The sequence below is a fragment of the Pieris brassicae genome, chromosome 3 (genome assembly GCF_905147105.1).
Source record: "Pieris brassicae chromosome 3, ilPieBrab1.1, whole genome shotgun sequence".
In the NCBI taxonomy this organism is placed as follows: domain Eukaryota; kingdom Metazoa; phylum Arthropoda; class Insecta; order Lepidoptera; family Pieridae; genus Pieris; species Pieris brassicae.
The window spans coordinates 21212105-21234007 of NC_059667.1; the positions used below are offsets into that span (position 1 = coordinate 21212105).

Sequence of the window (21903 nt, forward strand, 5' to 3'; positions counted from 1 at the left end):
TAAATAATAGTAGATTAAAACTTAAGCAATTTTATTTATTTTTGTAGAAAGCTTAATTCATGTGTTTGGCGGAGAATACACGGACGCCATCTTGGGTGGACGCACGTGCATGTTTCGTCAGCAAAGCGTTTACGTTCAGCTTCTCTGTAGCATATGACCTTTAAATAATTAAACTTTAAATAGAAAATTTGCTTAATAAAGAGGAGATTCAATGAGTAATTAAATCTAAATATTAGTATTATTCTATACAAGAGACTAAAAGATGTATTACAAAATAAAATAAAAATACACACGTATTAATTGTACGAATTCTCGAAAATGCATTTCGTTTTCAAGCATAGACAAATGTGTAAAAAAGAAGATAATTATGCCCGCCTTCCACTGCGAGCGGAACGACCTATTACGGACTACGCTTTACTCGTAACGATGATTTTCATACATGTGCTTCCACCAAAGCGCAGACGAACGGAGCGAGTTGAAAGAGTCAAATACGAGGATAGCGAGTTGAGCAAGTTTCCCACGGACTCCGTACGAAACTCGCTGAACTAGTTTTAATATATTTCATACAATTACTTCCACTGCAAAAGAGTAAAGCAGAGCGGAGCAAGCGAGTAAAGAGTCCGCTGCGTATGCTCTTGAAAACTTTTGAACGGAGTCTTGCAAATCGTTGACTGATTCGTAATTAATTTTCTTCCTCGAATGTGATAATTGATCCAAAATCTTGATTTCCGCCGGATATGCTTCTTTTTATAGTAATACAGTAGAAAGATTTTATTTACCATATTAATATAATCATCATAAATCAGTAGAAGAATCTGACATATTGAAATTCACAAAAACATCTTGATGCTACGAAGTGCTGCCCAATACAGCTGCCCGCTCGCAAAAGGACGCACAACCTCGCTGGATGGAGCGAGAACTATGAACATGGGCAGAAAATGAACGGAGTAGTCGCTCATTTCTCGCTTCTCGAGTTGAGCTCGGTGTCAATGGATGGATGGAAAACTCTTTCTTAGTGGAAGGCAAAAACTATTATCATTTCAAACTCCGTTTCGCCAACTATTTCTCGCTCAACACTTACGCACTGGAAGGCGGGCATTACTGTTGACGTAATCACCAAATAAGAAAATCAAAGACACACCCTACAGTGCTTACGTAATACTTGAACGGCCCCACAGACAAAAATGTATATTAAGAAAGGAGGGTTGATATTTAAAAAGAACCTTTTGAAAAAATGAGATGTCAATAATGTCGTTCAGGTCTAATTGTATGCCACGCTTACATTCATAAGATTGTTTAGAAATTAAAAAAAATATATTTAAGATTAGGCAGGTGAAGTTGTCAGTAGTTATATGCCACGGGTGGCAAGTGTAAAACCTGGTAACTTACTGTATGTATGGAGATATTTCATCAACCGTCCACTTGGGTTTTGTGTGGAATAAAATCCTAAACCTCTCATTGATATCTTCCGGCAGTTCATTCTCAGAGAAACCCCAAACTACTTGCGGCGTGACATTCTTGTCTACTAACGCTATGCCCGATAGAAGTGACTCCTGAAAGAAGAGTACATAGTTCTTGGTATTCACTTATTGAAAAACTTCTTTTTTTATAGAAGAGGGGGCAAACGGGCAGGACACTCTCAATGCCAGAGGGCTCGCGAGTGCGTTTCCGGCCTGTTACTAAATAGGAACAAAAATTTGTTAATCAAACAAAATGATGGGTTGATTCTGTTGTCCAACGGCGATGACACTTTCCGATATATTTTTGTTCCATGATGATGAAAAGTTCCTAAATGTGATTTTTCAAGTCTTGCGCGACCCTATGTCATTTCGTATTAAACTATTTAAATATACACCATTAAAATATAATACATACGTTTGTTGTCATTCCTTCTGGTACCGAATCACTCCATGCTTGCATAAACTCAAACAAATTGAATCTACCAGCACTTCTTAAGAGAACTCTTGCTAAAAATCTACACACTTTATCCTCTTTATACTTATAGTATTGGACGCCCATTTCTTCAGCACTTTCTAGTGTATAAAAACCAAACATTGCTTCCAAAACACACATCGGAGCCAAATCTTTTAAGCTCTCCAATGTGACTTCTTTAGATACTCTGTCCAAAGGCCAGGAATTCTCTTCAATGAGGTCCAACATGTACGAAAGGACTCGAAATTCATAGTCAAATTCTAACAACCTATAATGACCATCGACCTCTATTGCTTGTATATTTGTCAACTCCTCACTTAATTCTATACGAGACGACTGTACCTTATCCAAAATAGCATTATAATCAAGCAATTTCGATTTATCTATTTTATATTCGAGTTCTAATCCCTGAAATGCAGTACTTTCTAGAATTTTCGAGAGTTTTGAAAGACGCGGTTTACAAGGTTTCAATTCGTAATAAGTGAAGAATGTGTTAACAATGTCTTTATTAACAATTTTTCTGGGTGGTTTATCATCAGAATCGTTGGATTTGTTCAAACTAGTATTGGATCTTTCGAAAGATGAATCAGAATCTTCCATAGAATTATTTGCAATTGTTTCGTCGAGACCTGTGGAAGCTGCGAAAAGTAGGTTGGGTACGAGTAAAAAGCTGTTAGATGTCTCTGCTTCTTTGACGTCGTAGGTTTTATCGTCTGTACACAGTACCACATTCTCATCTGGATCCCCTGAAAATATAATTTCTTGTTACAAATTTTCAAACCTTGTTTAGTAAGGAACTTTCCAATGCTTATTATATAAATATCACAACAATTTTATTTTATAATGCTATCTTAAAATAATAATATACTACATGGCTTAGTTGCTCAAAGCCTAAGTTAGTATTCAAAGCGTTTTCCCCGCAGATCCAGAGTTTGATTTCGAGCAAAAGAATCATTTTAGATTAAATTAGATTGTTTGCTTGAAAATAAATATGCTGAGACAAGAAAAACGACATATTTAATACGTTTAAACAATACAACAATACCTTTAAATACAATGGGATTTCCCTCTTCTATATCTTTTAATATATTATTATCTAATAGCATAAGCCTTAAGTTATTATTGCGTTGGCTGGCGTCTGGAAATCTAAGAATCTGGGTAATCTCTGTTAGTTCGGATTCGTGTAACTTCGCAGTTTTAATTACTTTGCGGACGTCTTCAGGGGTCCTCTCTTCACTGTTGACATCAAATATTATTAGTCTTAAGATAAAATCTAACAACTTTATTTTGTATTATAATGAGGAAAAAATTATATATAGGCCTGTTTTATAAATAAAACAACTCAAATTATATTTAAAAAAAAATGTTCAAGGAGTTTGCTATTCTAAAAATAAAACTGACACCCCTGACAATAGCATCCTTACTTCGGAAAATATACAATGTCTTGGGACATAAATATAAGGCATGATGCTGATGAAAAAGCAACTTAAACCGTCCCTTTTAAAGGGCATTTTTGATATGTAATTTTAAAATTTCAAGAAACATTTATTTGACAACCCCCGAATGTCATTCGGACAATGCTTGACAATAAAAAAATAATAGACAAAAACTCAACAATGACACTTCTGAGATTCAAATATAATATTTGTGACATTCTATTTGACAGTTCTTCACGATAAATTTCTGCGTGATTCCAACATCACGAACGAATAAAGTTTTGTTTAATATTAGTGAATTAAACAACGAAAATGTCTTTATTTGGAGATATATTACCGATTAATAAAAATGAAAGCCAAAATAATCAGGCCAGTGCAAATCTTTCTCCCTATTTAAACTTTGATCCCAACTACATACCAAAAATGCAACCAGAGTTTCTATATCCCGATGAGAGCCATATGGCCTCAACAGCACGAAGATCAAACGTGGCTTTACCAATCATTGGAATGTCTTTTATGACTGGATCAGGTAAGCCGTGAATTATATTCAGTGTGAATATAACCTCAAACGTAACGTTGACTTTACATAACTTTTGTTATTGATTACTTAGTTTACAGTATGCTGGAATTGTATGATAGCAAATACAGAAAGAAATATTATGTAACAGACTTAAAACTAATTTTATCTTCGTTTTGGATAACAAGCTTACAATTATACTCCTTAGTAAAACTTTGATATAATTTTCCTCTTAGGTTTAGGAGGTATGGCTGGTCTCTACAAAGGATTAAGAGCGACAACATTAGCTGGACAAATTGGCAAAGTAAGAAGAACACAGCTTATAAACTACATAATGAAGCAAGGTTTGTCTTTATAAAATAAATAAGTTTAAAAAAATCTATTTAAACTTTCATAATAGATATATTAAAGATAAAATTGCCTTTAAATTCTATTCTATTTCCACAGAAGAAATTAGTTGTTCTTTAAATTGCTCTAAACATTAAAATGTATGTTTCAGGCACAACAACTGGCTGTACCCTAGGCATATTAGCTTCATTTTATTCAAGTATAGCCCTGGGTGTAACTTGGATTAGGGACCAAGAAGATACTGCAAATACCTTTATAGCTGCCACAGCTACAGGTGTTTTATATAAAAGTACTGCAGGTTTGCGCTCAATGGGCTTAGGAGCAGCTGCAGGGCTTACATTAGCAGGCCTTTACACCCTCCTCACTGATAATGATAATATATGGAGCAAAGCTAGATATATGAAAATGTGATTTAGTTGTAATAGAACCCAAGGGTTGTTGTTTATAAATGAAGTCAACATAATTTAAAAAATGTAGTAAGTAAAAAACCTTATTCAATTCTTTCACAAGTATATTTTAATTGTATAAGTCACTCTTATTTTTAAAATCTTATATATTATACTAATTAAACATTATTATATTGTTCCTCAACTGGACTTGTTGACAATTCTATAATGGCTATATCAAGTTTTTAAATTGCCATTTATTTAATTTAATTGACATTTATAAACAACTCTACCCAACTTGTGAATTCTGTACATAGACTGTTACTTTTAAGTTTTTTTTATTGGCACTCTAGGATCTGTCAAGTTGATGACTTGTTTGCTCCATGTCAAAGCTTGCTAGATCATTTTTATCACCTGAACCGATCATATGTTCCATATTGGTACAGGTAGCAGCACAATTAGATAATAAAAGAATTTATTAAAAATTTACAGCATTTTATTGGTTAAAATTACATTATAGTTAATTTTTGTAGTGAAATAATTTACTCTAAACATCCACTGGTCAATAACTTAGTTATTATGTCTGGTTAAATGATTTTTGAAGGGTTTAGGTTGAACATAATCAACACGGAATAGATAGAAGTAGCTAACATTTTCAGACTAAGCTACATATTTAGGCAGAATGATGCATATCATATAGTGTAAATTACATATATAATTAAGACTAAAATACTTATCCACTTACATGATATTTATAGGATTTACACAAAAATAGTGGAGAGTAAGAGTTTTGATCCATCTGTTAATGATTGAGCAAATGATACTTAAATAAACAACATTTTTCAGTGCACAATTACATAGGATATTTTACAAATACATTACATCTATTAAAAATGGTACTGTATGTAATTGTTTGTTTTGAAGATACCACTTATGTAATTAATGGTAATAGAAAATGTAACTGTAAATGTTATACACACAAATATTTTTATAGAATTTACCAGGAATATTTAACTTACATTAAGAGTAAAAATATAATTGCACAGTGCTGTATAAAATATATTTCTCTATAACATCGTATAGTGAAATTGAGAATTTTAGACCTCATAAGAATATCATATTTGTTTACTAAGCACACTAACTAAATTGTTATTAAATTTGGCCTAATTAAATTAACACATTTTTAAATTTATTGTTATACAAATAAATTGGCATCATTTAGTATATAGTATTACTATCATCAATATAATTAAAGTGATTCTCATATGAACTAAATTTGTATTAGATAATTCTAAATAACATAAATCTATTTGAGTATCTAATTAAAATATATTTTTACGTTGGGATCTAATTATTAATATGAATAATTACACTGTCCTTAACTTTAGCTGGACTATACACAAGAAGCAATAAACGAGAGCCGTAGATGAATGCTGCACTCTCGTAGTTCCGAGGTGCAGCAAAATGTGTGTCACGTTGCCGCATTTAAAATAGCCTTCATATCATCTTGAAGGACACAATTTAAATCATCTAACCTCCGAGCCAGTAATGTTCGTGTATTGTCTGCCACAGGTGGATTATTTTTTAACACATCACGCAGTTTAAGTATCATGTCAACAATTTCAACTTCTTTCTTTCCAACTGACCATTCTTTTAAGTCACTCTCTGCTAAGGCTTCTAATTGCAAAGCTTGTAATTTATTTGTTAAATCACTATGACGCTCATGAAACCATGTGCTAAAGTTTGGTGTCCTAAAAAAATTTTTATATAATCCTATCCAGTCACCTTTAATACCAGATGTCAATTGAGGACCTGCTTGCTGCAGAGATGTGAAGAAATCTTCTGGATTAAATGGATTTGGCACTGGAGGTGACCTAAAAGGAGATATGTTTTTCTGCAATGGCATGAGGGATGCCATATAACGTTCAAGTGGGATCATAAAGCTTTGTGTTAGTTCTAGTAAATGCCTTTTAACCATTGCTGTCTGAACTTCAGAAGGTCGGTCTGTCCTTATACCATTATGCAACTTTTTGATAATAGCCTTATCTTTCTCTAAATAAGGTTTGTACTGAGTGTATACCCCTGGTGCAGAATCTAAATGTTTAATACTTCCTACTTTCCTCAACTTAGTTTTAACAGGGGTTGAATCACCTAATTTAATTGTATGCGGCCAGTGCTGCAATGTCTTAGTGAAAAATGGATTTGTCACACCTAATATGACATAGGGTGGGTTGAACTGTTTTCGAGTAAATTCCTTAAATTCACTATCATGTATTGTAAAGTAAGGTCGGTATTCTGCCGAATATGGAAGTGGCTGTATCAAGTAGGTCAAGGCTTGGACTAAAGCTGAACATTCTGTTGGTGAGCTGGCCATAACAACTATAGGTTCTGCAGTCAATACTAACTCCCATAGTAAATGCAGATGAGATATTAAACTTGATAGAGCATCAAAAACATTAACATCTTGAATACATACTATTATGTGTGGAACATTAGAGGAATGTACTTGTTTCACAATATCTGACCTTGTAACCTTTCCAGTTTGCTGATTAGGAATATACGACTGAAAAACAGAACCCAAGACTGGCAATAGAACGTTTTGACCGGAATTCAACTCTGGCCATCTATTTATGTCATGGCATGCAGCTTCCAAGCTGCTTTCACCATCTTCAAAATGTCGAGGAGCTATAAGCTGTATCACTTTGTAATACAGGTTAATAAAGGGCAAACGCGTAAGCAAAATAATGCTCTTTTGGAAGTAGCCCCGAGGCAAGGTCGTATCCTTGACTTGACGAAAATAGACGAAGCCCCAGTAATGCGTTGGGTCTGCTCGGAGCGTAGAAACGCTGTCCTCGTTATAAATTAACTGTTGCGGTGTTAGTGGAGCACGTGAACGCAGTCGTACGTGAAATTGAGTATCGCCCATGCATCCTGAGTTTGAATCCGGGAATGCTAAATAACAAATGTTACATTTCTCTTGATCAGATAATTGCACACCAGGCGGATATACTCTTTCCATAGCCTGCCCCAACTCCAAATCGAATGTAACAACACAAATACAATGCAACCAGTCGGAAAATCTGCTCCATTTCGCTTCAAATTCTTCATCACAAACGAAAATGTCGTCTGGTTGTTGTTTTCCACAATCCATTGCGTTTATAATATTTTACAACATTGCCAGAGTTGTTAAGTAAAATTGAAAAATATATTATACAACTAAAGGATTGTTTGTTTTAACAAACATTATTTTTAATTGATACGACGGTATGAACAAACGCTAAATTATCTACTATTCCACTTTCTGTTGCACGCATAACAGCTGTTCTGTCAACATGGCTGCGCGCGCGAAAATACAATGAGTTAATCGCAATCCGTGGTTGGCACATTTACATTTCTAGTTACAAAAATTAACGGCCTTATTCATTTTTAAATTACTTACCAATTTTCCATATTTGCAGTAGAGTTTGAATTTAATTATGTTTCAATCACTATAACTGAAATTTAATAATCTTATTTTTAAAATTACTGTGTACAATTTCTATCCACTACTTGTTTACCTCGAAGTTAAACTTGAATCAATTGTCAGTTGTCAGTTTTAAAATTTAAGTATTTGTAAAGTGAAAAATATAGACAACGCATTATTCTGTGATTTTAAATACACTTTGTCTCACCGCTTATGCGTCTTGTGATCGTAATAATTTTTGTCAGTTGTCAAACGGAATACACTTTACAGTAAATGTCGACTTGCCTTATGTTACGGATACAGATTTTATTATCAGAAAAAAATATAGCTTATTAAAAACATTTTATAGGAATTCACTCGTATTTAGCTAGGTTTCTGTATATTATCATCCAATATGATATTCACTTTGATTAAAACATAACAGGAACTTAGGATACTAGGAAGAATTAATTAAAATTTTACACATTGAGGACAATATTGCATTTATTTAAAAACGAAAAATACAAGTTCCGAGACCAATCATGCCAATATGACAGACAGTCTTGCTACAATTATATCAACATTTTTATTAAAACAAAAAAAAAATCGCCAGACACGGCACACATCAACTTCCTGTTACCATTCTTATTCATAAACGTACTTTAAGTTCCAATAAGCTAAATAATGTTTTATACAGTTTATTTGATTGCAAAATGATGCGAGGGTAAGAGTTAAGGGCAAAATATTTGAAGACGTTTATTGTACGTTTATAAACAAGGGGATATACAACACGTAGGTATTATTAAGTACTTAATATTGAAGTTTTCGCTCCCAAGCAACGTGTTTATTGCCTCTTGAAAGGATGTGAAATATAATAGTACAGAATTGATGTTAGCTTATAAACCAGATATTTAAAAGTAGATTTTAATCGTAAATAAAATAAGAAAACCTCATATTTCAAATTAGGTATAGTCCTCAAATAAAGATAAAGTTTTTGCTACCAGATTAGTGAAAAAAAAATATTGTGGAAAATATACTCAAAATATTCCAGGTTTTCGATAGCTTCGTCACAGTGTGCCATTAGCATCGTAGTTTTTCTGAAACAACGTAATGCCGACCTACACAATATTCAATCAGTAATTTTAATGTGACCAATACTGGAATATATATTATGAGTAAGCATGAAATGACATCTTGAGATGAAAAATCACAGTATTCACAATATCTTATCTATGAACATTAATGCTATGCCAAATCATCTATTTCATAAGACTAACAGTTTGTTAACATTACTATGAACAAACATTAGAAAAAAAAATGTTGACAGCACCAAAATGCGTTCATCATAATAAATATTTATGGGGACAATCTCTTTTCTAGGAAAACTTATGTGCTATACCACGAATATAAGAATAATTTTAAAACAAAAATAATTGTGTAAATAATGGATGTAGCAAAAATGTGCTTTAAAAAAATAAATTCTCTACTAAAACAATTTACGACACACCTTAAACTAGAAGACATGACTTAATGTCGTTTTAAGCAGCAATGTCATATGCTCATCACACTAGACACCCCGAAAATACGCCTAACAGTACAGAATACGGTTGTTCATATATTTTGACAGTAGTGACAAATTAGGAATAAGTCTGCATACCTAGTTGAAGCCATTATAACAAGCATTTTAGTTTGCTAATTCTGACATACATATGAACAACAGTATGTTGCCCAAGCCCTGATGAATGTTTAATAGTATACTCAGTTTCACACACACCCTTTTCTTCAAAAGATGTCAAATTATAATAACTTGGCAAGTTTTTATGGGGTCGGGCAAACATCATGTGTAATTTTTGTTGTCAAAGACTACTCCTCTTCTATGACCAATTATATATCAGTTACCAGTACTTTAGGAATGATGATATTGTTTTGTTTCATTATGGCGGTAGGTAAAAAAATAATAATTTGAAATTGATGACAAGCTTTGACAGCCATGATTTGTTTTCATTTGTCACAGTCCAATAATTTAGTATAATATAGTAATCATATACTCAACAAAAAGGAATGTCTGTATCATTGGCATTTTAACATTCTCGTCCCATACTGAACAAGTAGCAACTGCATTTTTATGACATAATTTTAATCTGCCTGAATGCAACTAGATTACATTTTCTATCTATTTAATGAAATTATTGTCTATGGTTAACGAAATGTCTCGAGGCGTATGTGCGATTTGACCGAACTAAAACCTAACGGAATCTCCAAATTAAGTTTGCGCAATATTTTAACTTAATATGAATAGACAGAATTAAGATTTTACTATTATGTGTAACAATGCACTAATCTTGTATTTTTTAAATGTATAAACATATTTTATAAAGAGATCCCACGCTACTTTAATCGCCCAAAACGCCATGTTCAGAAAGTATTGCCATTAAAAAAACTATTTTTATTATTGCCACGTAGAATTACTGGCAACATTAGGGTTAGGAAATGCGTTTGGGAAACCTTGGCCTAAATTAAGATTACCAAACTGTTGCGAAAGAGGCTGGTTGAAAAAGTTTGGCTGTGTCTGGAACTGTGGCTGCGGTGGCATTTGATACTGAAATTGGCTAGCTGGCTGAAATTGGTTCATTTGCATACCATTCATCATATATGGCTGATAGAACTGACCAGGAGCTGGTTGTCCTGTTATTTGTGGCCCAGGTAGTTGGCCAGATATTTGTTGGCTTGGTATATGTTGCATTTGTTGACCTGGAATTTGTTGCATTTGTTGGCCTGGAATTTGTTGCATTTGTTGGCCTGGAATTTGTTGCATTTGTTGTCCCGGAATCTGTTGCATTTGAGGTACTGGATTAAATTGGTTCATAGGTGTTTGACTGTACAACGCTAATATGCTGTCCTTAGTAAGTTTAGACTTTTCTTTCTCAGTAGGCGCAGATTGTTTAAAGAAATTTTCTTCTTCTGTTTTCAAATCTGGTTTTTGTTCTTGCGGTACCTGAAATTGGATATTACCTTTGTATATATTTGAAAAAAAAAAATACTATTTAATAATTATAACCCGTTCCTTTTACTGTAAAGCCCGCAAAATGCAATTAAACGTGTTTATATCTAATTACAATTCGATATGTATTTACTTTATAGGAATTTCACGCTGATTAATAATTGAAATCCTTTGCGTTAAGTGTGTTTTTTAACTAAGTGATATTTGCATATGGCATGGTAAAACGCACACGAAACATTTGCAGCGTCGGCAGCGACTTATATTTGTTATTTTATTTAAGTATTTTAAACGAATTAATTGTAATAAAAAATATATACCTCAGCCGGTTTCTCTGGTGCCGAGAAGAAACTTGAGAAAATATCATCGTTAGTACTCTTCTGCTCTGGTTTGGTTGAGGGTATGGCAGTGTCCAAGCCAAGCAGATCAGCTGCACCATTACTCGGTTTAATTTCAACTGGTGTATTTCTACTCAATTTGGGACTGACTGACGATTTGGGTTTAGGTATACTGGGGATAACGTCAGATTTCTGAAATTTAATAATCATAACTTAGATTTTTGTAACTTGATTATTACCTTCTTTAAGGTTATTAGAAAAATATATAGTTTTACTTACGTTATATTTTTTATCAACACTTGGCGCCGGCAGTGGTCCCAGAGAAGAAGTGGTCGCTTTCTTTTTCCTCTTTTGCCTTTCTAGTTCTTCATCTATCTCTTTATCCCTAAAAATAAAATTATATTTATAAGACAAATACAATTTTTTAATACCTATATGATAATTAATTATGAGTAAAAAATATACAGATATAAAAGTAAATTTCTTATTTTTATGTAACTGACATACTAAGAGCATCTGTGGCTTGTATGTAATGGTTTTAATTTCGGTGAAAAAATAATTGCTCCCGGTTTAAAGTTATAGAAGTCTTTTACAATCAAAATTATGCAAAAATTGCATTGCATTGCATTCTTAATACATTTTTCTCCTCAAACAATATAAAATATTTCAGCTTTCAGCAAAAATGTTTGTTAGTATAACCATAACATTAAACAATTAATATAAAACTAGCACAACCAACATGTAATTACAAAAGTGAAACCATTATTAGTTATCCAAAATATAGACTAAGAAAGAAATGTTGAGTTATAATAATTAAATGAATTTTTTATGACACAATATTTCTTCACATTTTCAGCCAATGCAGAAACCATATATTGTGAAAGACGACCTTCTGGTTTGATAGTACTAAAGAAACATTTAAAACTACAATAAAACAACTATCTCTTACCAATTCACTTTAGGAAGTTGTGGTTGCACCCATTCCTTAGCAATGTATTTCTTCTGTTCGTACTTGGCCCGTATAAATGACTCAAGTGAAGAGTCATTCTGTGGCCGTCTGAAAGAGTCTGGCAGATTTGCTTCGTATACAGCTCTTGCACGAGAATTGCCCATTTGTTGTAGTGATACCTGTGTATGGTTTATTATTAAATGGTGTTGTGCATTTGCCTGCATCCCATTTGCTGGCCTATAAGCTCTTCACTTAAAGAGCACAAAATTGTGTTTGGATAGTTAAATTTAAACATAATGAAAACTATAAAAGATAAAATATTACCAAAGATGTTAAGTTGTTATATAATTCAAGCAAGTTACTAACCACTTGTTCTGGTGTCCATGAGTCCAAGTTGACACTCTTCACTTTGGATATATGAACACCCAGGTTCCGATGGATACCAGCACACCTTATGCACAGGAATATACCTAGGTTCCATGATGCCCAACGTGGTCCTGTCATCATAAAATATATATTATATATAAATACATATTGGATAAAATTAACTTTGAATTTACCTACAAAACACCCAAAAAAACCTACATGATATATATATAAAATAATTGTAGTATTAGCAGACTTTAATTACTTGAGTGAACAATAATTAAAGAATTTGTTTAAGTACTTGAATTATTTATAACAGCCCTATAACACAATAATCAGTAAGAGGTGATTCCCAGTATAATTATAAAACTGAGAGGGAAGAGTTCCCATCATTGTTGTGCCTGTAATACATATATGGACATCCTTGTTTCAATATTAATAAGCAATTGAATAATTTTATACACATGATGGTTATATTTTAAAATCTACCTTCAATAATATGTTGGTATAAAATATCATGATCTTTATAAAGTTAATCACTTCGATTTAATTATGCTTACTTGTATAGCTTTTAATATTTAAAAATTGACTGTCATGATCAAAGCATTACATTTACAATAAAAACAGCATGTAACATGACTAATTATATCAGACCTAATCAAATACAATTAGAATGGTTTCTGTAATAAATAATGGTTACAGTAATATTTTACAATTTTTATAGTGTAGACACAATATTTTATCTTTATAGCTATGATAATGAAATGAAGCTATTAAAATCAATATTGTATGCAATTTCTGCCTCATAGTGTAGATCATGAAATATAATAGTAACAACATTGATAAATGCAGATCTTTACATAACTATACTATATTGTATAATAATACTATTATTTCTTAATAATATAGATAGTAATACTAATAGATCTTTCATAATTGGAAATTTATAGAATAAAGGCCAGCCTACCTTACTTTTTTTCTTAAGATTGATGTAATATTAATCTAACCTGATGTACAATCAGAGGTTTTAAAAAAATGCTTTTAAAAATGATGCAGGTTATTCTTATATGAAATGTTCAGATCAAATGTAGATCTTTTACTCCTGTGAGTCATTAGACATTATTGAACAGTCAATTAACCTTACACATTGGTATCAGATGTTACATAGTATATTGGTGTACCTGGATGAGAAATTAGGCTAAGTAGTTTAACAATGTCCAAGATAGAAAACGATATTTTGCCAATTAGTATCTACATGTTGTTCTTAAAAAATAATAGTCTTGGTAAATGATTAACTTAAAAGCGATAATAATTAGTAAGTGTTAATAAGTGTTGCATATAGCAGGAATTATGAATCAGTATTTTCTTAGTTCAAAGACCCTGAGAGATTACGACAACATTTATGACGAGTATTTAATTTTTAATTTATTTTCAAAATTGAAGCTTCAAATGTCGTCTTAAACATGTTGGTTGTAGTAACGTATTGTAAAAATAAAAAGAGAAAAGAAAAAAGATTTTGTCTCACCCTTAGCGTCACAATCTACACAGTATTTATTGTCCTCATCTTTTAACATTTGGATTAGAATGTTCTGACATCGATCCTGGATCTGTTTAGCTCGATCTTTTTCACTTTTAGAAGACATTTTCTGTGAAAAACTACACAATAAAAGAAAAAAGGGAGGATACGAAATTCAGATTATTTGTTGAAGACTGACAGGAAGCCATAAACTAAATGGATAAAGATGACAAAGTAGAAAAAGACATAACTCTGACACATAATTCAAAACGTAATAACGTCATTGTCAATTTGATAAAGGTAGAGTACTGTCTGAACACTAGTATATATTTATCTTTAACTTCGATTGTCTTTGGTTCGAGGCTACTTCTATACTACAACTTCAAATAAAGGTAGATATAAGTTTGACATAATTCTTGGAATTGGATAATATTATAGTACAATCATTTCAATCAAAAATTCATTTCTCCAAAACAAACAGTCTTATGATCGGTCTATTGAGAACTAACCATAATAGATAAATAATGGATACAGGTATTTTAAGTAAACGAATTCTTTTTCATATCTAAGCAGCCTTTTCTTTGTTTTATCTTATTTTGTTTCAAATATTAATATTTGTTTGGTTAAAGGCCATAGAATTTAAAAAAAAAATTAATTTCAGTCAGTTGTCATTCAGGACAATTATTGCTTGACCATTGACTTTAGCCACTGACCAATGCAATATTGCACTCGCAAGGCAATATTTACATTTCAATTTTGCTCATTATATTAAGAAAGCCAAACAAAGCAGCAAGTAAAATTGAATATGTTTTGTGGTGATTTTTTGTTTCTCTTTACATTCTAGTGATAGTTTTTTTATAAATTTGACCTTTCCAAGCATCGTTAGGACGCTTTTATAAGCTGCACATCGTAAAGAAACTTGAAAAATAAAAGGTGTTCGATGTCACGTTAGTTTTCAGTTTTCACCATCTCGAACTTTGAAACGAAATGGGTAACCAACTCGTTGGTATCGCTCCATCTCAGATTTATCCAGTGGAACACTATCTGAGCGATCATGTCGATTTAACTTTTGATCAAAGGTATGGTTTATAACGTCCATATAGCACACAGTTTCTTTAATTATTAATTGACTATAAGGTTTCTTTGTATTATAAATAATCTTTCAGTTTTACCTAAGTCATTATTTTAAAACAAAGTGCAAAAAACTAAAAATGTTTATAGCTATTATTGAAGGTATATTAATTTCCTTGTATTTTCAGCCTTGGCTCAACAAGGTTCTTTAAGGTGGCTAGAGCTAGAACTCGAGAAGGTTTGGTGGTGGTCAAAGTGTTTGCAATCCATGATCCCTCACTACCACTTGCTGAACATAAGGAAAGAATACTTAAAATTAAGGAACAACTTGCTTCTGCATTCAATTGTTTGCCATTTCAGCGAGTTATTGTATGTACACATACTCAGATAATTTTTTTTGTTACAATATATAACACAAATATTCATTTAGATGATGATAGAGATTTATGATTTTTAAACTAATTTACCTCTTAGCTTTTATATATATGTGTGTGTATATATATATATATTTGCCTGTATTTTTTCTGCTTTTTCAGTTAACAGACAAAGCAGGTTTGCTAATAAGGGAATACTGTAAGTGCAGTGTTTATGACCGAATGTCCACTCGGCCCTTTCTTACCATGCTTGAAAAAAAGTGGATCACTTTTCAAGTGCTACATGCATTACACAGAATGCACAAATTGGGGATATGCCATGGGGATATTAAGGTAACATATTAGGATACACTTAGAATTTGTAGCTTTATTTATTCTACATGATTAAACTGAAAATTGAGATGTCTCAATCATCCTAGGTTCGATTCCTTGATAAAGAAAAATTATATAGTAGAAAAAAATGTGATTACTGGATTTAAAATTTAAAAAGGCAAATTATTGTTGATATCATTTAAATAAATGAATATGGTATTGCTAGTTACATGTTCACATAATCGAGAAATTGGTTGTTTGTTATGTAACATCCAATAACAATACAAAAATATTTGAATGTTTTACAGCTGGAAAACATCATGGTGACTTCATGGTTATGGGTCCTCTTGACGGATATAGCATCGTTTAAACCCACATTCCTCCCTGACGACAACCCGGCTGACTTTAGCTATTTCTTTGACACATCTAGACGAAGGCTGTGCTATCTTGCACCTGAAAGATTTGTGAGAGCACCTGACCCTCATTATAGACCTGCAGTGAGTATTTTCTTTATTAAGAAATATTGCCTCTAAATTGCCACGGATTTGAGATTTTTAAATCAGAATTTAACTATGTAAATAAAATAATCATCATACAGATGGCTCCTTACAGTTGAAGAATGGTATCCAATCTATGTGTGTAAAAAAAATTATTTGTTTTATTTTGATCGTTTTTCAGTATTATTTTGTTAATAATAACAGTTTTGTCAATTTAATGAAGTCTCAGAGAAAAAATCATTGAATTGTATCTGCACCAATCCTATTGTGGGATGTATTGGAATTTGCTAGTTATGTAAACAGCTATATGTTACAGATATTTTTCTTGAACTACACCAAAAGCAGAATGTGTGTCAACCTCATTAATTTTTTTAGGGTGATGACAAAATGGCAGGGTTATTGATGAGCGAATCCCCTTGCAAGATTGGTGAACTTGTACCTAGTATGGATATATTTTCAACAGGGTAAGAACTAAAATATAAGTTGTTAAAAATACATTAATAATGAATTTTGAGATAGGTTATCTCAGTAAAAACTTACACATATTTAAAGTTATGTTTTGTATATTGATATAGATCACTGTTTATAACCCAGTCAATGGAGAGGGCTAGAGTAGTGTTTCCCAACTTATTTACACTAAGCCCCACCTTAGTCTTTCTAAAATTCTTATGCCCCCCTATGTAACATACATAATTCAATAAGATTTTTTGAGAGACAAGAGAGAATTGTTAGCAAAACACAGTAAGTAAATTTTCAAAACATATTGTAAAGCTGAAATTTGAATTGCGAATAATTTTTAATTTTAGAATAACCCTTTAACAATCAATTTGCCCCTTGTGGGGCGTGGGCCACAGACACAGCCCAGTTAATCAAACAGCCCAGCCTGTTTACTGTTATTTAAATTTTGTTCCACTTTCTGCCACTCTCAACTTTGAAACGAAACTCTGCTAACGTTCAATAAGGCGTCGGCAAACCACAACTTTGATGGTTTTTTTCCAAAGTTGAGTGAAAAACAACATGTACTATATTAGAGACAATACCGATGTGAATATAGCTGTGACTGACTCAAACAATTTAATTTTTAAAGAAATTTATTGTCAGATGTCTGATGATGATGATGTGTTTTTTATTTCTGCCACATGACCACTCTATCGTACGAATGGCCTAAGCATTAGCCAGGCAGTTTATATATAAATGTTGTAACAATTGCTACGGCTAGGTTAACGGCGCTGTTAAGTTAAAAGAATAGGATGTTAACTAAACGAATTATTATACTAGTTGGCTGCGACATATACACAAAAGTTCTATATATTTTTTTTCATATATATTCAATATCATAATTGAAGGTTAAATATCCATTGAACTCTAATTTTATGACGACTCTTTCGCCACAGACTACTATACAGATAAAACAAAGAAACATAGAATTGTTTTCTTAATTAACCTCCTATTATATACCTCCTTGGACAAACAGTTTCAAGGCACGAAAAGCTGATTCTTATATTTACTATACTTCTAAGATCTTTAGCCGGTGTATAAATAACTAAATTATCAGATACAGAGCAGTGAGCTCTTACAGGAAATTTAAAATTGTCGTCCTTTACTCGATCCCAGGGTCCAAAATCAGCAATCGCAATTCTTTGCGATTTTAACGGATTAAACAGTACACATCCGGAGCTGGATATATTCGGTAAATGGCTGATCGGTTTAAAAAAAAAGCACTGTTAAGTGCCTATCTCGAACCTAATCCGCTGTTTTGGTGGTAATTTTTTTCTGCTTGACAAAAATTTGTGGTATTTTTGATGTGAAACATCTATAGCCGCACGTAAAATCGGATTCTGGTGTGGCGACGCATGCTATACGATGGTATATATATACAGTCTATATGAAGTCACTGATTAAACGAATTAAGTAGTCACGATTTGAAATAAATTCGTAATTTTTTGTATTTAATGAAAATAAATGTTTATTCAATAAATAGTCATCGATATCTGGAAAAAAATCGTAATATTTTATTTTATCATTATGACATATTTAGTTCCTATCACAATATGTTCTTTTCTGCATATTACTTTTACAAAATATTGTCCATGTTTGACATCTGCCAGGCGTCCCGTGACAATTCACATTTTTTATTTTATCTTGTCACAATTGTATGTTTTAAGTTTTTTTTTTGTAACATTTATTGTTACCAACATTTCACATTTCAGACAAATGAGTTTATAATATATATAGTAGAACTTTAATGAATAAATATACTTTTCTGTAGAAAAATAAATCAATCAAACACGTTAATTCACTTTTGGTGCGTCTTAGCGCATGCTTATGAATGTCAAAATCGTGTTCGAAATTCGCACCTAAAATATTCGCATCTGAAATAACTTCATAACATCCCCCACAGCTGTGCTCTATTAGAACTGTGGAACGATGGTACGCCAGCATTAGATCTTCCTGGTCTACTCGCTTATAGGAATGGAGATGACAGACCTTCCACCATGGAAGTGAGTGACTCATATCCCAAAGAACTAAAAGAGTTGCTTCTGTCCATGACTGAAAGGAATCCAGGGGATCGGAAGAGTGCTGAGATTTATTTAGATGAAGCAAAAGGAAGGTAAAACTTGTTTCTGTTATATAGGAAATTCATTAAATGAGTAAAGCAGCCCGTGGATACTCACAATACCAAAAAGGTTACGAGTGCGTTGTCGGCTTTTTTTTTTGTATTTTTCTTTGAATAATAATCTATTGAATTCTCTTATTGTAGGAAGTCCCGTAACCTGCTAATTTAGTTGGTTTAGACACACTTCTACATCTTCCCCTTTAAACAAAACCATATGTTCGCCGAAATCGAATCCAGGATAATCCAAAGTTGCACGAGTGATACCGCGGCCCATGGATATTAACATTGTCAAAAGGCTCGCGATTGCGTTGTCTACTTTTTAAATTAAATTTCATTTTTATTTGAAAATATTGTTTTCAGTCTTCAAATATCTTTATTCTTCGAATTATTGTAGGAATTCCCGTAATTTGCCAATGTCGCTTATATACACTTCTGCAGCTGAAGTAATCGTCTTCTCTTTTAACCAAATCAATATGGTTTCGCTGAAATCGAATCCAGGATTAACCACAGTTTCATTAACATAATAACCTAAAATTCCATGTTACATGATCCCTATTGGGGCTATATATGATTTAATATAAAAATTTCAGCTTATTCCCCGAGTACTTCTACTCATTTCTCCAGCCATACATGTTAATATTCTCCGCTCAACCAATTCTACCAGCCGATGAGAAGATCTCGAGAATCCACCAGGACATCAAAAACATCATCAAAATATTCACTCAACCCTCAAATGCAAAAAATTACCAGGACCTGGTGGATGAGACCACGGATAACCAGAAGGTGGAAATCGATGCCCTGGTTAAGGAAGGGTTTAGGGTTATGACTGTGAATGTCGCCGATTTTGAGGAAGAGGTATTTCAATTACATATTTTAGAGTAGGGGGCTTAGTAGAGCTGGACCACAGAATACATTGATTTTGTGGCTCCATCCTCCACACGAGGCTCTGGAGTTGCCAGCTCCAGTTCATTCCTCGCCCTAAAGTACAAAATATAAAATTATTTTAGATTATTAACTTATAGAACCTATACAAATTGTTATTTTTTTATTTTGTTAAACCTTAAAATATTTATAACTTCACAACTAATCAAATATTTATAACTTCACAACTAATAAAATATTTATAACTTCACAACTCGCCAAAACGATTATTTAAGCAAGATGGCGTCGTGTAAACTAAGGTTATGATTTTCCGTGGTCGTTATTTGTAATAACGTATTATAAATCGATGAACGCCGCGCCGCCTGCACGCCCGAAAGACATGACTCATTGTCAGGTTCCGCCAATATAATATCAGAAATATGAACTATGTTTGTTTATCAACAAAAAATACTCCATCAACTCCTTCAATTATTATTGTATTATATTATTCAGAAAAATAATAATAATACAATTCAATTCATAAACGTAGGAAATTTTTCATCAAATGTTTTTTTGACGTTATCACGTAGTTACCATCCTTAAACCGACTTTACAGACAACCAATATTTTTTTTGATAAATCATTGATTTAAAAATAATTTTACTCACCCTTTAAAGCTATTTTTTAAACAGATTATTTACAGTTACACTAAACTTTTATACTGTCAAATTCTATTAATTTTTATTTATGTTCATAAGACATTGTTTACATGTGGAAATATATATATATACAGTCGTGGTCAACTAATTAGGGACATGCAAGATAGTGGAGAACAAAAACCGGTGATGTACATACAAATATAAAACCCTATTGATTTCTCAGTAACTATTTTTTGCATAAATTGTTCCGATTATTATGCTTTAAATGGCTGTAAATAAAAGAATAAATAAATAGAAAAAAGTATTTAATATCAAAGGTTGAATATGTATTCAATTTTAAGGTATAATTCTGTACCTGGACATTTAATTAAGGACAGTAAACTATAATGAAAAATAGAATTAAACAAAACTAATAATCTGCAGTATTATAATATCTTTAACAGCTCTATTTTATTCCGTGTAAAATCAGTACCCAGTAGCAAAACCTTTGTTAGTAATTACCGCTTGACACCGATAGTAGATAGTGGCATAGACATTATCAGTTTCTGGCATGTTTCGACAGGAATGTGGCAAACATGCCTCACAAAAAGCTTCATTAAGTTCATTTAAAGTTGTGGTACGATAAGTGGCTACTTTTTTCTTGATTTCTTGCCAAAGGTGCTCGATTGGGTTAAGGTCCGGGCTATTTGCTGGCCAATCTAGCACCGATACTGACTGACTGGTAAGAAACGACTTGACTGAACGGGCGGTATGATTCGGGTCGTTATCATGCTGAAACGTCCATATAATAGGGAGATGCTCCTCAGCATAGGGAAGCATCGTTTCCTCCAATATAGCCTTGTATTGATGTTGGTCTAAGTTACCCTGAACTTTCCTCACAGGTCCCACTCCACGTCCAGAAAATGAACCCCACATTTTAATGTGTCCACCGCCATGTTTCACCTGCTTTTTTGTGAATCTTGGATTCATTTCCGCTTTTACTGGACGCCGTACGTATTGCCTTCCATCTGAAGAAATCAAATTAACCTTGGTCTCGTCAGAGAATAATACATGTTGCCATTGGGCGTAGGTCCAATGTCCATATTTACGTGCAAACGCCAAACGAGCATTTCTATGTTCTTTCATTAACAACGGTACTTTGCGAGCCACTCTTCCGAACAACCCTGCTTCTACCAGACGTCGTCGAACGGTCCTCGCTGAGACACCAGCTCTTTCATCTGTCCCAAACACTTCGTGTTGAATTAAAATAAAGCCTAGAAACGGATCGTTCTTAGCTAACCTGGT

General features: G+C 32.7%; 5 protein-coding genes across 5 annotated transcripts in view; 2 read left to right on the forward strand and 3 right to left on the reverse strand.

Moving 5' to 3' along the window:
• Positions 1 to 14: 14 nt before the first annotated feature.
• On the reverse strand, positions 15 to 8187 carry LOC123706887 (sister chromatid cohesion protein DCC1). The gene is made up of 5 exons (XM_045656467.1): positions 8059 to 8187; positions 2978 to 3168; positions 1876 to 2678; positions 1390 to 1553; positions 15 to 158 (listed from the first exon to the last, which is right to left on the reverse strand). The coding sequence occupies exons 1-5, from the start codon at positions 8067 to 8069 to the stop codon at positions 53 to 55; spliced, it is 1275 nt and encodes a 424-aa protein (XP_045512423.1). The 5' UTR covers positions 8070 to 8187; the 3' UTR covers positions 15 to 52.
• LOC123706888 (mitochondrial import inner membrane translocase subunit Tim23) lies at positions 3568 to 5106 on the forward strand. The gene is made up of 3 exons (XM_045656468.1): positions 3568 to 3897; positions 4122 to 4229; positions 4385 to 5106. The coding sequence occupies exons 1-3, from the start codon at positions 3681 to 3683 to the stop codon at positions 4642 to 4644; spliced, it is 585 nt and encodes a 194-aa protein (XP_045512424.1). The 5' UTR covers positions 3568 to 3680; the 3' UTR covers positions 4645 to 5106.
• Positions 5659 to 8041, reverse strand: LOC123706886 (protein DENND6A). Its single transcript, XM_045656466.1, has one exon. The coding sequence runs from the start codon at positions 7768 to 7770 to the stop codon at positions 6091 to 6093; it is 1680 nt and encodes a 559-aa protein (XP_045512422.1). The 5' UTR covers positions 7771 to 8041; the 3' UTR covers positions 5659 to 6090.
• Positions 8188 to 8547: 360 nt separating the features above from the next.
• Positions 8548 to 14440, reverse strand: LOC123707155 (stromal membrane-associated protein 1). Its single transcript, XM_045656986.1, has 6 exons — positions 14238 to 14440; positions 12713 to 12843; positions 12347 to 12525; positions 11677 to 11782; positions 11380 to 11589; positions 8548 to 11056 (listed from the first exon to the last, which is right to left on the reverse strand). Exons 1-6 carry the CDS (start codon positions 14353 to 14355, stop codon positions 10511 to 10513), a joined length of 1290 nt encoding a protein of 429 aa, XP_045512942.1. The 5' UTR covers positions 14356 to 14440; the 3' UTR covers positions 8548 to 10510.
• Positions 14441 to 14976: 536 nt separating this feature from the next.
• Positions 14977 to 21903, forward strand: part of LOC123706944 (phosphoinositide 3-kinase regulatory subunit 4) — a 33721-nt gene continuing 26794 nt past the window's right edge. Inside the window, exons 1-7 of the mRNA XM_045656599.1 lie at positions 14977 to 15307; positions 15488 to 15668; positions 15836 to 16006; positions 16294 to 16482; positions 16858 to 16946; positions 18884 to 19093; positions 19690 to 19954. Of these exons, the coding sequence (XP_045512555.1) occupies positions 15216 to 15307; positions 15488 to 15668; positions 15836 to 16006; positions 16294 to 16482; positions 16858 to 16946; positions 18884 to 19093; positions 19690 to 19954 (1197 nt within the window). The 5' untranslated portion in view covers positions 14977 to 15215. The remainder of the gene's footprint in view (positions 15308 to 15487; positions 15669 to 15835; positions 16007 to 16293; positions 16483 to 16857; positions 16947 to 18883; positions 19094 to 19689; positions 19955 to 21903) is intronic.